Below are 16,460 nucleotides of genomic sequence, written 5' to 3'. Positions count from 1 at the left end.
GGCTGCCGTCCTCTCCCGGCAAGCTTGGGACACCTCTGCACCGAGGCTTCCCGCCTCCCGGAGGTCTCCAAGATTTATAGGCTGCTCAGAGCAGGTCCTCAGAGGCTTCCCAGCAGCTGCCTCTCCCAGGGAGGCTTGGGTGGTCGGCCCCGGCCTCCCCTGTCCAGCCTTACCTTCCTGTTGGGCCAGTCCAGCCAGAGAAGACTTGTCACCCATCTGCCTCAGAGACAGCGGGGAGGACACTAACCGCACAGAAACCATTAAAACCACACAGCCCCATAAATCTCCCCATTCAGAAAGCGTGTCATGAGTTGCAGCTGCTTTCATAAAATGCAGCCCTGACCACGTGTTTCCCAACCCCCCACTAAGGTCAGAAACGGTGGAGCAGGGCCAAGCCTTGTTCTCAGGGATGCTCACCTGCGGCGGGGGGGGGGGGGGGGGGTGAGCAGGTGGGGTGAGAGGGAGTGCAGGCAGGGTGGCACAGGAGCCCCGCCCAGTCTGCCTCAAGTGAGGCAGAGGGCTGGAGGCTCACTGTGGTCAGACCCCTCAAATCAGGCTCCTCAGGAATCCGGGCTGCCACCTCCTGCCACACCCACCAAGGCCCACCTCAGACCTTGAATAAAGTGGGGACAGCCAACTTGGGGCTGGTGAAGGCTTCCCTCATTTCCCTCCTCAGCCAAAGAAGTAATGGTGCATCCCCTCTGAGACCAACAGCAAAATGGAGGTAGCCTCAGTGTCCCCTGCCAGGTCCCACTGCTCAGGCTCTGTTCTTGGGAGGGGAAAGGGGAGGCATGAGGTGCCTGGGACCATCTGATTGCCAAGGGCTCCCAGGAGGAGAAGACATCAGGAAATCTGGAAATCAGAAAGCCAGGAAGGACACCAGCCTTGTTCCCAGAGAAACAGTCATGGTCTGGCCTGGCCCCCTGCATTCCCAGCCCACAGGTAGAACTCAGGGGACGGCCACCCTGCTTTGCAAGAGAGTGGACCTGGGGCCCAGCCCTGCCCTGCTGAGCTGGGCGCCCTCGTCACAGAGGCTGGTCTCTCCTGTGATCAGCCCAGGGTGGCTGCTGCCCAGGAAGGAAGCCCAGCCTGCCAGCCTGCCGCCTGCCACATACACAGGGGGCAACAGGGTTTGTAAAAGCCGGTGCAGGAAGAGTGAGGGTGCTGGGGTCCTCATCCGAAGGCACTCACACCAGGGGACAGGAGTGTCAGGACCCATGAGATCCACCCCACTGGGGGAAGATGCCCACCTGAGTCCCGCGTGGGTGAAGTACTCTGTGATCCTGGAAACAGGTCGCTGGTGAGCAGGGAGAAGGCAAGTGTCTCCTGTCTGCAGGGGAAGCAGGCTGGTGTCCCCAGGCAGCTTGGACAGATCCCTGCCTCCCCCGATCCCCACATGAGTCTCAGTCTCCTCATTCGTGAAATGGGAGATACCTTTCACTGGACAGCCTCCACTACCCACACCTCCTTCCTAAAACCGGGAGGTTCAGAGGAGAGGAAGCTCAGGGAGGGGCACGGATGGGGCCTGGGGTTGCCCAGCCCGCAGGGCAGGCCCCCCACAGCCCAGCACCCTACAGCCGCTGGGGTGGCAGAGGTGGGAGGCCCCGGCTCGGGCTCCCCTGTCTGTGGGGACAGGGCCTCGCTGTGTGGGGAAGGCCTGTAGCCCACCACCCCTACTAGTGGCAGGAGACCCCACTCAGTGCAGTGACCTGCAGGCTCGGGCTTTTTTGGAGCTGTGGCTGGGGCCCACTGGCCCTCCCTGCCCAACCTGGTGATCACCCACCTTCTTCGACCTCAGGCTGACTCATGCTGACCCAGCTCCACATCTGGCCTCCATATGGGACTGGCACTCTAAGGGGGGAGGTCACATCTGGCTGGGGAAATCGAAGGATCCCCAGGGGGCCGGTGACCCCTGGGGAAGGGTCACTGAGTCGCTGAAACACCATGCCACGTGCTGCTGGCTGGTCTATGTCCTGCTCCCCAGAGCTGGGGACATTGCGGAGGCAGGGGCAGAGGCAGCCGGCCTCTACCCAGCCATCATCACCAGCTGCCTCCAGGCCTCAGCCAGGACCCTAACTGTCTGGCTCCCCAGGCAGCCCTCCCTGAAGGGGACAGCCCCCAGGACGCTCCTCTAACATATGTACCCACCCCAAGGCCCAAAGTCACAGCAGGCTGTAGACGCAGGAACCTGGTCCCCAGAATGGAGTTGATAACATGTCTGTCTGCTGTTCCGCTCTTGAAGAGATTGACCCCGATCAGGAATAGCTATTGACCCCGAGGTCAAGAAAAGAGGAAGGTTAGGGCATAAAAAGGAAGAGAGGCCATCATTTGCTAAGAGGCCCCACGCCCCTGACGAGGTCTGAGTTGTTGACTCTCCCCGTCACCACTGCTCATCCATCCCTGGCCTGAGCAGCTAGACCAGAGCCAGCAAGGGGCATCCCCACGGCCGCGGACCCCTCTGGTCTCCACCAGCCCCAGAGGAAGCTGCGGTCACTCCACCACCAGCATCATCTCCCCGCCCTCTATCATGGACCTGCCCAGGACCTTCCTCTAGCACATGGCCAAGCCCATCACACATCAGTCATGCCAACCCTGCCTCCGCCACCATCACCAGCATCCTGCCACTGTGCCCATCAGGTTGGCTCCATCATCTCTGACAGCCACACCACCATGACAGTCCCCCCAACACCACGGCCACCCGTCCTGCTGCCCACCCATGTCTTTGTGGCTTATCTGAGGTGGGAGAACCCGTTCCTGCACTTTGTGAGGGAGGCCACGCCCGCTCTGCTGCGGAGGGCCCAGCCTCCCGGCGTTGGGTGGGGGGTCCTCAGCCTCGGAGGGCCTGGTCTTGGGCACGTTGTTTACCTTGTTGAGTCTCCGCATCCCATCGGCAGGAATAAAAGTGCCCCCCTCCACAGGTGTTTCTGAGGCTTCACTAAGGGTGGCAATGAAGGCTGCAGGGTGCCTCTCCTGGGCCCACAGGAGCGGGAGCAGTCCTCGGCCCAGCCAGGGCTCTTTTCTGAGGTGTCCATTCCCCCAGAAGATGCAAGGCACGCGAGGGGGGCTGTTGCTAGAAAGCAGAATCCCGCTCAGGTCCCCAAGCCCACCTCTGCCAGGGGCCCCCAAGAAAGCACACACGTGTACACACACGTGCGCACACACAGCCTCACGAGCCCAGCCCCTCCCCACAGAAGCCAACAGAACTGCCACCTCGAGTTGAATCCTCAGAAACCGTCCTCGAGTGCTCTCAGGAGGAACACAAGACAGATCATCCTATGTAACGCATTTTGATTTTTCCATCTGACAGTGCCAAAATGTCTTTCAACAAAAGGGGTGACTAATAACATTTCTGGGAACAAATACATTTTCCAAGAACTGGCAGAAGTGAGATGAGCTCACCTTTCAGAATGGGAGCTGGCTGTCCTCTCCCCGCCACTTCTGAACCCAGGGAGGAAGGAAGAGGCGGGCAGCAGCGCCCTGTGCGCCAGCCCGAGCTGGACTGGCTCTCGGCGGCGTCAGAGGGGCTTCTGCACCGAGACATGGACGTGGCTGCGGGGCACACGCCAGCCTCCCTGGCCTCCAGTCCTGCACCCAGCACCCCCACACTCCCTCTCCTCTCCCTCCCCAGCCTGTTTCTACCTCTGTGCGGAAACACTTCTCTCCCTCAGCTTGGGAGCCCTGCCTTGCCCAGTGGGCACTGGATACCTAGGCCCCCTCCTCCAGGTAGCCCTCCCTCCACGCCCCCTCTGGAGGACGGGCCACGCCCCATTCACGCCCACCTCAGGCTGGACCCTGGCCCCACGTCCACTTTCTGTGCTCTCATCTGTGTGTCCGTCTCCCCTCAGAGACCAAAGCTGGAGGGCTAAGCCCTGCCTCCTCCACATCTGTCAGCCCGGCACCCAGAACAGGTTGCGCACATGGCAGGCACTCCATGAGTGAATAAAAATCGGCTCGGGGTGGGGACCGTGTAAGGGGACAGGACTCGCTGGGATGTGCCCACTGGGGCTGTGGGTGCGGTGCCCATGTGCAGTGACCGTGTGACATGAGGGAGGTTGTGCAGACACCAGGAGGTGAGCGAGGACCAGGCGTGAAGCCTCCCAAGGAGCACGGAGACCAGTGCCGAGGAAGGGGGTGGGGAGGGGAAGAGACGGCCCAGAGGCTGAGCAGAGGGGTGAGGCCGAGTGGGAAGGAGCCGGCAGGCTGGCCCCTCTTACACGCAGGTTGTGGGGGCTAGAGCCAAGGGATGTCCTGGGCCTGAAGCCACTGCCAGGCGTCAGAAATGCTCTGGGCACAGTGTTATCCTGTCATCCTGTCATCCCCATTGCCTGACTCTACAGGCCAAGGTTCTGGAGCCCGGGCGGCGCGGAGCCGGCGCCTCCAGCAGGGGTGAGTGGGCTCTGCCTGCCTGGGAGCCGCCTACCGGACACTCCCCCCACCACACACACAGAGGTGCACTGCAACACACATGCACACAATCCCACTGCACACACCTACACACATGTGCACACACTCTCACACACACACTGGGAGCATTTTCACAAAGGAAGGGCCCCTATGAGGCTAGGTTTTCCTGAGAAGTTGGCAGAAGTGCTAATACATTTGAAAATAATAGAAGCCATCTTCCGCGCACAGCCGTCCCACACTTAGCCTTCCCACTGGTGCTGTTTCAGCATTTGCAAGGTGAGCTGAAGTCCCCTAGAGGGCAACAGAGGACTGAGGTGGCCCCAGAGAGGTGGGCCAGCAATGACAGCATCACCAGGGACCCCTGCCCCTTGGAGATAGGGTGGTGGGGCCACCATCCTTGTCACATCCAGAAGGACATCACATCCCGTTGATCGCACCACCACTGGACAGACCAGGAAACTGAGGCCCAGCCTGGTTCAAAGTCACACAGCAAATATGGAATCTGCCTCCAGATTCTGGGGCCAGTGCCTCTTTCCCTATGGCTGGGAATGGAATGGCCACCCTTCCTTGTCCTGGAGTCTCTCCAGAAGACAGAGGCATGGCAGGCTTGGCCCTGAGGCCTCCCCCACCCTAATTCCTCCCTGCCTTGCTTGGTAGCCACCCCCACCTGCTGGGCACCCCCTCACTGGGAACACGCGAGGAACACGGGCAGGACCTGCACACCCCAAGCCAGCCCAGGTCTTTCTCCTCTCCCCCTCCTGCACCCCATGGCCTCCCCCCCCCGTTCACAGCCCAGTTCAGCGGAGAACCAAGTGTGTGTTCTCCAGCCACACAAGGTCAAGACTCTCCCGAGCAGGCCGTGGAGGAGGAAGGGGGTCTGGGGCCTGCTCTTCACCCAGCAGCGGCAGGAGACCTGAGGTTCTAATTAGCAGCTTCTGGAACATCCAAGTGCCCTGGGTGTAAAGTGAAGGCAACGTGTTTCCTAATTGGCTCCCTGCTGGGGTGTCAGTCAGAGAGCCAGGATTATGCAGCCCCTCCTAGCCGAGCCGCCCTCCTCGGCTGGCCTGCTCTGGCCGGCCTCACCTCCTCCCCGATCCCCAGGCTGGCCGGCTCCCTTCTTGCCCTCCTTCTGCTCATCTGCCCTGGGCTGGCCCAGGTCTTCCCTGGTGTGGAAGGAACACCTCCACACACACCTCATCCAGGGGACCATCAGGATGCAGGGAAGACTCTCCACCGAGCCCAGTGGGAGTCCTGGCTCCCCGCCTCACAGCAAGGTCTGCAGCTGCCGGTGGGCTGACCTTTTGCTGCCCCCGTGGGCCCCGGCCCAGCCCCTGTGGGTGACACTCACTCCTTCCTTAATAAGCCTCTCTCTGCCTGACACCAGCAGGGTCTTCCAAGCTCTTCCCAGAAGCCCCTGCAATCCCCTTCCCAGACGCTTCTCTGTCCTGCCTCCTGCCTGAACACACAGGCCTAGATGCCAGGCTGCAGAGGGATGCTCCCCAACACTTAGGTGACCCCAAGAGTATCGTGGCCCATCCTGGGGGCCAGAAACCCCCTCCAAGAGTCTCTGGGGAGTGGGCAGAGGCAGTGTCAATGGGCTGGGGGGACGGACCAGAGGACATTAAACCTGATGCCACAATAGCTCCAGACCTTGCTGGTGCCCTGAAGGCCCCCCGCTTCTCTCCTGCAGCTGCTGCTCCTCAAATCTTGCCCTGTGGCAGAAATGTGGGTGCCGGGGCCAGGCACCTGGCAGTGGTGCGGGGCCAGGGGCTGGGGTGGCCATGATGAAGTCTGGGAAGGTGGGCACACCAGGCGGTCTCTTGCCCTCTGGGTTTTGGGCCAGGTGGGGCCTTGGGGCAAATGTGATCGTAGGGGGCAGGCTGGGCCTCTGCTGGGCAAGTCACCTCAGCCAGCGGGGGCAGGGCCCCCACCTGTGACACGAGGGAACTGAAGCCCCGCCTCTGACAGCAGCTTCCAGGGATAATACATGAGGAAGTCAGGTGCGGAGAAGGCAGGGCTGAGTCAGGAGGCCGAGTCCTGCCGCACCCACTACCCCTTGTTGCCCGGGGGCCTACGGTGGTGGCAGAGCTCAGGGAGGACCCCTTACAGCAGGAGGGAGCCAGGCCCCCATCCGCTGAGAGGGGGACCTGCCTGCTGCTGGGGGGCGGGAGAGCTCAGAGGAAGCCAAAGTGCCAGCTGCACTGTCAGGGTGGGGAAGGCAACTTCCATGGGGGAAAAGCAGCCAGAAGGGAACGAGTCCCACAGAACCAGGTGGAAAATGGATCTGTTTGGGTAACTTAAAAGTCCAATTTTCCCTTTTTTTTTTTTTCTGGAAGAAAAGAACAGGGGCTGCAGTCAACACCTCACAGAAAAGCAAATCTGCGTGGCTCCCCCTCCTCCCAAGCCCCTGCCGCAGAATCTGCTTAGAGGACGCTTTGAGACCAAAATCAAAACCGTCCTTCCTCTGCTCTGGGCAGGGAAGGAAGAGAGGGTGGCACAGGGATGGGCCTCAGGCCCTCCTCTGTGACCCTGGCTCTCTGGGCCTTGACAGCCATGCTCAGTCACCACGCCTTAAGCCTGCGACAAGGCAGAACCCTGAGTCCTTGTCGCACAAGAGTCCCACCTCGCTGTCCCCAGTTGATGCTGGGACCAGGAGGACAGGGCTACATAAGCCTTATCCAAAACCACACCTGAGGCCTCTGGTGGCTGTTGTCACTCTGGGTCAGAGACAGAATGTCCTTTATCTTTAAACCACCTCAAAGTTTGCTTTCAAAAATCAAGGTTTGTTTTCCTGTGAAAGTCTGAAGTTTCTGCGCTGCCCTGGGATGCAAGCACTTTAAAGGGGCCCTTCAGGAATTCACTGTGGACACAGAGGGGTCTGGGACAGGGACATCTGTGGCCTGGCCACTTCGAAACTGACACTTGAAACCCACCATCTACGCTGGCCTCATCCTCCAGGGAGCGCAGCTGGATCATGGGATCACGTCCTGGGCTTCCTGGGGTGTGCGTGTGTGCACGCGTGTCCCTGTGTGTACACATGCACCTGTGTACACACACACTCACATGCAGTAAAATGAGCAAGCTTTAGGCGTTCTTAACATTCCTTTGGGTTCCATCTTTCACTTCATTATGCTAAAAGGTCCTGACCATTGTCCTTACTAAAGAACAACCCCTCACATTTGGTTCAAACAGCTGGCCCAGAGAGGCCCTATGGAACTCGGTGTCCCAGGCCGGGCTGCCGGAGCCCGCTGGGTCGGGGGGATGTCACGAGGGATCCAGATGAGGCCTCTGCACCAAGTGATCTTTCCCTTCCCACCCCTGGTCCTTCCTTCGTCCCGCTCCCACCCAGCTTCCAGGGGACCACCTGAAGTCACTTTTCACCAGGAGACTATGAGGCACCTGGCCCCGTGGTCGGGGCTTCCATACGACACAGTAAGGACATCACCCCCTTGTTACAGACAAGGAAACTGTGGCTCAGAGAAACCACCAGGTTCCACAGGAGTTGCAAGATCAGGGCCAACTTCGAAAGCTGGGCAGGAGACAGAGGCTGCTGAGGCCTTCCCAGAGGTGGCGGGCGGTGGTGGAAGGGGTGGGGCGGCCGAGGCCTTGATGGGGAAACCTGCCTCCAGGGACCAGATGGAGAAGAAATGGGCAACACCAGACAACATCCAGCTGGAGCGGAGGGGCAGACACAGGGAGATGGGCGGAGTGGATTTTTGGGGTCCGGGAAAAGTGAGGCCCTGCCTCAGCCTGACCAGCCAGGCCCACTGGATCAGGAGGAAGGCCCTGGGGTGCAAAGAGCCAGGCCTGGGTTCAGGACCCTTGGGCGGGCATCCAGGTGGTGGCTACTTCCTGGCTGGGTGACGGACACCCTGGTCTCCACACCCTGGCCTTCCCCAGCTCTGCCAGCAGACGGCTGGACAATCTTGTCAGGACTTCTGTTCGTTTCTCCCACTCAGAAGTGCCCCCTCAGCTATCTGCACACACCTGCTCATGGGCTGCAAGGGGCTCCCACCCGTCATGACTGCAATCAGGCAATGACCTCACGTCATGTAGTGTCTGGCCAGCCCAGGCCTCCAGCCAGTTTGGACACTCCTGGGGACCAGAAACCACAAATCCGGCTCCTCACCTCCCATGGGGCAGGGCTGGCACGAGCGATTCCAGCAAGTGCTGACAGAAGGCAGCAAAAGAGAGCCCAAAAGAGAAGGTGTGCAGGGCCCTGTCCCCAGTGCTGGGGTGAAAGGTGCAGAGACACTGGGGGGTGGAGGGGACACCCTCTTCCAAGGAAGTGAGCCTTAGGCCTCCAGGTACAGGGCATCTGTGAAACCCCACAGCTCCCGGCTGGAAGAGGCCCTCTGAGATCCTCTGCGGCTGTGTTCAAACTTCAGGTGCATCAGAATTACCAGTGAGCTATTTACAATGCAGATTCTCCATCTAGCCTGGTGGAGTCAACCCCTCAGAAGGAGCTGGCTTCTGGAATCAGCATTCTAAACACACCAGTCCCTCCCTTTTTCTGATGCCTGAGGACTTCTCTTTGAGCTACAGAGCCTCAGGCTAAATGCCCAAGGGCACAGATGAGGATCAGAGAGGTAAAGTGACTGGTCTATGGCCACACAGCCCCTTGAGGGGCAGAGCAAAGCCTGAGCATCCCAGGCCTGTCAGGCCCCAATGACCAGGATACCTCCCTGCGGGGCCAAAGGGAGAACCCAGCCCCCGAGCTTGGGGCCCCTCACACCCCTTGCCTCCCAGGACCAAGGAGGAAAGAGCTGAGGAATGCCGAGGCGTGGGATGCATCCCACTCGGCTCCTGTCGGGTCACAGGGACTCTGTGACCAACAACTACACAGGGCCACCTGCACCCCAACCCCAGTCCCTCGCTGGTCATGGGGCTCCCTCCCCTCCTCCCCAGACAAGGGGGCTCTCACTCACCATAGTCCTTCTTGCAGTATTTTTTCATGTTAATCTTCAGCTTCCCTTTGGAGGCCTTGCAGTAGGAATCACAGTCTGCAGGGGAGGGGACAGCACAGACAAAACCTAATTAGGCTGGCGAAGAATAGGCCTGCGGGCCAGGCAGGAAGCCACCTCCCTAAGTATCCAGAGGCCTGTGATACCCCTAGGCCAGGCCATGCTGTCGGCCATTCAGGGAGGCCCGGCCTTCTCAAGAGGCGCTTGGGACAAAGGGCCCCCTCCCCACCCACCCCCTTTCAGCCCCCTTGGCCTCTGAGAGGGACTCCGGGGGCTCCCATATTGTGCCACCCAGGGCTTCTGAGCACCACACAAATTCCCCCTCTTCTTAAGACGCAACTGGAGCCTGATTAAAGCCGATAGAGGCCTCATTGTCACCCCGTGGCCTGGGTCTGTGTCAGGCGCTGGCTTCCATGGCGAGCAGCCTCTGGCTGGGGTCAGGCCCCAACAAAAGAGGTCACGGAGGAAATTAGCAGCCCATGAAGCATTAGAAAACCCCTTTGGTGTCCACTCTACTGAAGTGTGCAAATAAAATGCCCCACGAAGAAGAGTTCAGTTCTAATGGGCCCTACTGCTGAGAGGCAGGGCCGCTGAGCCCGCGTCCGCCGGGTATCACTTCGAGAATGTCCCAGAGCCCGAGTGCAAGCCAGGGAGGGTGTTTGGGGCCCTGGGGCCTGCCTGTGACTGGGGTGGCCCGCGTTGACCTACCAGACGCATGCCTCCAACACCAGCCCAAGCATACCCTCTTCCTGCAGGCAATCCCTGCTCTTCTTTTTTTTCAACTGTTTGTTTTTTGTGGGGGAGGAGGTAATTACGTTTATTTACTTATTTCTTAATGGAGGTACTAGGGATTGAATCCAAGATGTTGTGCATGCTAAGCAGGCACTCCACCCCTCAGCTATTCCCCCCTCCCCCTTCAGATGAGGTGATGCAATTCCTTTGCTAGATCCGTGTGTGACACTCTAGGGTGATGGCCAGCCCACCACAGAGGCCCAGTAAATCACTCTAGCCAGCCCTGCACCACCACTCAACATGCTGGATCTCACTGAACTCTCACAAACATCCTTTGATCTGTGGGTGTGATTCCCATTCTACAGATAAGGAAACAGAGGCCACCTGCCCACCTGCATCCTAGACAGCTAGCTAGTGGCAAAGCTGGGCCTTAACCTTGGGTCTGAAATGCTGGGATCACTGTATTCTTGGTTACATGATATTGTGTCTCGGTAAACACCAACGGATTCTCCCTTGACGTGGGCAGGGTGTTCAGCTCAGAGCCAGGGATGTGGAACGCTTGGTGATGGCTGGCAGGGAAGACCAGCCAGGCCAGTCAGGGAGCTGCAGAGAGCCCAGCCTGTCCTAGGAGTAGTGACAGCGGAAACAGGCTGGGTGTGTGTCCTGGTGAGACTAGAAAGGTGCAGGGAAAACACACACACACACACACGACTCTCACATATACACAGGCACACACACACACGACTGTCCCAGGAGCAGGTGCCAGCCCTTCATCCTGCAAAGAGAAAAACCAAGGCCAGGCTAGGGGTAAGGAGTAATTTGTGTGGGAGCCCAGGACAAAGCTAGGACAGGAGGCCAGGCCTCCTAGTGTGACCTGCCCCCCAAACCACTGCTTAGATCTGCAGGGAATATTCGGAGATCACCCCGGAATCAGCCTCTGGCCCCATGGGAGGTGGCTGCCTCTTTCAAGGTCCTAATTAAAGTTGAAACAGCTCTACCCTGTTGCCCTGGGAACCATGGGCCTGGCAGCCCCCTGCTACCCCCTGAGCCAGCTTCCTGGGGCTCCCGTTAGGAACTAGTCTCAGGAAATGGGAAAAAACAACTCCTCCTTCCTGATACCTGGGGCCCAAGTCCCTGGACCCACACCAGGATGCCCTGCCCAGGGGCACCGGAGGCCACAGTGCCAGTCTCTCTTGGAGTCGGGATCTCCCGGAAGGCAGGGCCTGGGGCGCCCAGAGAGACTGGCCTGTATTCCACTGGGTCCAAGCCCGAGAGGTCAAGACGCAAGCTCACGGCAGCCCAAACACACAGTCCATGTGTTTGGCACCCCCAAGCACTGGCACCCCCTCCGCCATGGCACTGTACTTCACCGCTGGGAACAGCCACTCTTGGCCGCATCTCTGCCAGCTCAGGGACAGTCAAGCCACTGCTGGGGCTGAACTCAGGCTGTGCGTAAGTCTTTGCGTCCCCAGCGAGCTGGCCAGCATCCCTGCCTGTCCTCTCCACTCAGGAAAGAGAGCTGGAACGCCAGTGGTGCCGGTGATGTCACTGCCCGGACAGCCCTGAACCCACTCTCATCACTTTCTTGTTATTTTTTTGGCCCACATCAGTACTTGCATTCCGATCAATCACCTGCCCTGCCTCCTCTGCAGGATTGAGACTCATTCCCCGTCTCAGCACTGCAGGCAGCCCCTGACAGCACACCAGCTCCTCCGAGCCTCAAGGCAGCCCCAGTGAGGGAGGGACACCCTACAGACAGGACCACAGAGCTCAGAAAGGTGCCAGGGTGCCTGCGCCAAGTGTGGCCTGTCCTGCGGGCAGGAAGGAAGGCAGTCCCTGGGATGACCTGACCCCGCATCTTCAGCACCCCCACCTTCCTCTCCATCACTCCTCCCTACAAGCATGTACAGCTCTTCTTGTCAGAGCCAAGTATCCATCTGGGACAGAAATTGTCCTCCAATGTGTGGCATCCATCACTGCCTAGTGAGATCCAGCTCCAGACCCTGCTTGATAAATCACAGCCGCCCCCATGAATGTCAAGAGCCTGCACCTCAATCACAAGAGCCACTCACAGGGCACTAGCAAGGCATGTGGCCCTGCACTCAGCCCTGCCCAGCAGCCCTCTTTTACGGATGAGATGGTCCTGGCTGCAGAGCCCATGTTCCTGACCCCCTGGTTCCCCACCAGAGCCATATGGAGAAATGATCCAAATGCTTTAGGAAAACACTGATGCCTGGGTCCAACCCCAAGATATTCTGATTTCACTGGTTTAGGGGGCAGCCTGCATGTCCAGGTTTTCAAAGTCCCCCAGGTGATTCTAACATGCAGCCAGGGTTAGAACCACTGTCTGAACCAGCCATAGCTGAGGGAGGTGGGGATGGGGTCTCTGCACCCCAGACTTGCACAGAGGAGCCAGGCTGGCAAAGGAAAGGCCCAGAGGGGACGCTGTAAGCTCCAAATGGAGTCACAGGGCAACCTCAAGCCACCTGCGCTTACATGTGTACCGTGGGGCCAGCCTCATCGTGTGCACATTCAGACTGTATTTGGTTTTTTGCTGGTTTTATGTGGGTCCTAGGTCTTTCTGGCAGCCAGAAAATCTCGTCAGGTCAGTGTGCTTGTCGTCGTAAAATGTCCCCTCCTCCCCTCTGATTTGCTGATTCTAATTTAGTTGTGAGCCAGGAAAACAGAAAGACCACGCTTGTCAGAAGCATCTGTAAAGCAGGGGTCAGCAGGCTCGGACTGAGGGCTGAAGTGCCCTCCCTGGGGTGCAGTGAACCGCCTTCACGGACACGGACACGGACACGGACACGGACACTGTGGTAGCTCCCTGGCTGTGTGCGGACTCTCTGCTCGGCTGTATTCCAGAGAACTGAGGTCACTGGACAAGTGGTCTCTGCGTAAGGAAGATGCTCTGCATTTTCTCCTTTTATCAAATACACACAAAGCTGCAGAGACTGCTTTAAGATGGACAAAACGCAGCTTTAAAACACGTCTCTGGCTCCTTCAAAATGGCATCCACCTGGCAGCCACCCGTGCGGCCTCCCCTTGTTTTGTTCCAAAATAGCTATAAAGACAATGAAAAAAAAAAAAAAAAAGAAAAGAAAAGAAAATTCACACTAATGCCAAAAAACTAAACTGATAGATGACCCAAGCTTGGAATCTGGGAGCAATCTCCATTAATTAAAGGCAGATGGTGGTGGAACAAGCAAAACCTGTCCAGGTTTTACCTCAGGACACAGCTCTTTGCTGATAAACAAATTCAGAAAAAAGGAAGGTGACAGGGAGACAATCACCAGAGAACAGACGGGCAGGAAGTGGGTGGGGGCACCGGTGGTGGAAGTACCAACAGTGGTGCCCCTGTCCAGGGAGGGGAAGGACGCTCAAGGCTGGGTACAGGTGGGGAGGACAACGTTTGCGGTGGGCAGGTGTACTTGTGTTGTTGTCTACACTGGTGATGCAGAGAATGAGAAAAGCAGGCAGTGGAGGCAGAAGGACACCACCTCCGCAGAGCAGAAGAGAACTGAGGGGAAAGGCCAGCAGGAATCGGGAACTGGAGGATCCATTACCTTGCCGTGCAGCTTGGATTTGGAAGGGAATCCAGCTCTCATGTTAGTACAGTGATCTGTAAAGTTTTTTGTTTTTTTTTTTTGCCAAGTGCCAAACAGTAAATCTTTCAGGCTTTGCAGGCCACACAGTCTCTGTCACAACTACTCACACTGTTACTGTAGCTCAAAAAACAGCCACAGATAATATGTAACTGAATGGACATGTCAGACTAAAAAGATCTAAAAAGACACGGCCTCTATGAAGTAGAAGAAAAAAGCCAAAAGGGAAGATGAGGCTGAGCTGAAAAGGCCACATGATGATACAGAAAGGATGGCACAGGAGAGAAAGAAGAGCTGGAAAACCTAAAACCCCAACCTAAAAACCCAGGAGCACAATTAAAATCACCTTTGGAAGCCATAAAAAGGAATGATACAGCAGAAAACCAATTCAGAAACACAGAGGATAAACTGGAGGAATTCTCACAAAATTCAGAGGGAAAGGATAAAATCATGGCAACTATGAAAGAGAAAATGATAGGGATTTAAGAGAGAAAGTTGGAAAGATGGCAGATGACTGGGAGGAAACTGTAGCAGAGACCAAATGGAATAAAGACAAAAACCAAAGATAGGACTCCTGAACTAAAGGCCAACCTACATAAGCACAAGGAAAGGACACACTGGATTTTTTTTTTTTTTTAATCAAGGAAAAGAGACCAACACCCACATACATCTTTGTAAAACATATACAATACCAGGATGAGGAAAGCATACATATGGATTAAAAAGCAATAAGAAGCTGGCCAGATGACCATGGAACACTGTCTACAGGCTGTGAGGAGGGAAAAGTTTGAAACCTAAGATTTTTATACCTAGCTAGGCAGTCTTCTATGTATGCAGGGCAAAATAAAACAAAGACATTCTCTAGTGTGCAAGGTTCAAACCATGTAACCTGTTTTTGCCCCTTAATTGAAGTATAGTTGATTTACAATGCTGTGTAGTTTCTGGCATACAGCAAAGTGATTCAATTATATATTATGTAATACACACACACACGTTATAGTACATACATATATGTACATATACACATATGCACATTATTTTTCATATTTTTTCCATTATAATTTATTATAGGATACTGAATATAATTCCCTGTCCTATACAGGGGAACCTTGTTGTTTGTCTATTTTATATATAGTAGTTTGTATCTGCTAATCCCAATCCCAAACTGCTAATTTATCCCTCCCTCACTCTTTCCCTTTCAGTAACCATAAGTTTGTTTTCTATGTCTATGAGTCTTCCTGTGTTGTAAATAAGTTCATTTGTGTTATATTTTAAACTCCATATATAAGTGATATCATATAGTATTTGTTTTCCTGTCTGACTTACTTCACTTAGTATGATAATCTCTAGGTCCATTCCATGTTGCTGCAAATGGCATTATTCCACTCCTTTTTATGGCTGAGTAGTATTCCATTGTATATATGCACCACATCTTCTTTATCCAGTCATCTGTCAATGGACATTTAGGTTGTTTCCATGCCTTGGTTATTGTAAATAGTACTGCTATGAACAGTGGGGTGCATGTATTTTTTCAAATTAAGAGTTTTCTCTGGATAAATACCCAGGAGTGGGATTGCTGGATCATATGGTAACTACTTTTAGTTTTTAAATGAACCTCCATACTGTTTTCCATAGTTCCTGCACCAATTTATATTCCCACCAATAATGTAGAAGGGTTCTCTTTTCCCCACACTCTCTCCAGCATTTGTTATTTGTAGACTTTTTTACCATGTGTCCTTTTTGAGAGAAATACTTGAGAGTGTTTTTTAACCAACTATGTAATGAATCAAAAATAAGAGTTAAACAGGGGCAAGTCATGGAATGAATACACTGGTGATGAGTATGGAAACCAACAAACATAGAGGTTTCCAATTTGGTTCTAAAACTGAAGGCAAAGATAAAAATAATTTTTAAATGTTCAAAAGGGAGAATCAGATGATGTATATTTAGGTATAAAAACTATAAAAATTTAGTCTGAATCTAATTTAGTCTGAATCTTTAGATCATATTAACAAAAACTAAGAATGAGATGGGAAATACGACTCTCTGTCTGAAGTAGAACCCAAAACATGCTAGTTCATGCTTGATTCAGATAAGAGCTGTTAGATTAGTGTTTTTGAAAAATCCAAAGATAAGCACAAAACACCAGAGAAGAAACAGGTTATAGCTGACATGCCAAGAGAAACCAAAAAGTGGAAAATACAAAAGGCAACTGTGATAAATTAAGATCACAGAAAAGCAACTGCCTAAAACAAAATAATGAATGTAAATGGATTCAAATCCTCTATTAAAAAACTGATTTTAAGATAATGACTCTTTAAGAGGGATGTAACTAAATAAAGCAATTTTTAAAAAGCTTACAACTTTTTAAAATGTTGTAAGTCTGTCAGTAGGTAACAAAAAGTTCACCTAGTAATAAAAAATATTGTGTGGAATAATACCTTATTGAAACATATTACACAAAAACCATGAGAAATACAAAAAGGAACAGACAGAAGCACGTAACTAGTAAAAACGCTGAATTCCAAGGATCCGAAATTGCACAGGCCACAGTTCCTGACCACAATGTAATAAATATCATTTATTGTTAAACAAAAAAGAATGAAAACAATGAAACAGATTCAATTCTAAAACTTAGAAAATAAGGAAAACAAAACCTGAAGAAAGCAAGAGGAAAGAATTAATAATAGAAGTAGAAATTAATAAAGCAGAATACAGAAAATACTCAAAAGTTATAAATGCACCCAAGAACTGA

The 16,460-nt window shown here is 54.5% G+C and overlaps 1 protein-coding gene across 2 annotated transcripts in view; it reads right to left on the bottom strand.

Annotated features, from left to right (window-relative positions):
* NTN1 (netrin 1) overlaps nucleotides 1-16,460 on the bottom strand; it is a 178,479-nt gene that overhangs the window by 6,282 nt on the left and 155,737 nt on the right. For both annotated transcript variants that reach the window (XM_032498787.1, XM_032498786.1), the window contains exon 6: nucleotides 9,333-9,407. In XM_032498787.1, the coding sequence (XP_032354678.1) occupies nucleotides 9,333-9,407 (75 nt within the window). The remainder of the gene's footprint in view (nucleotides 1-9,332; nucleotides 9,408-16,460) is intronic.

Source organism: Camelus ferus, chromosome 16, assembly GCF_009834535.1.
Source record: "Camelus ferus isolate YT-003-E chromosome 16, BCGSAC_Cfer_1.0, whole genome shotgun sequence".
Lineage (NCBI taxonomy): Eukaryota > Metazoa > Chordata > Mammalia > Artiodactyla > Camelidae > Camelus > Camelus ferus.
The sequence above is the reverse complement of the archived record's forward strand: the minus strand, read 5'-3'. Positions and strand labels throughout refer to the sequence as shown.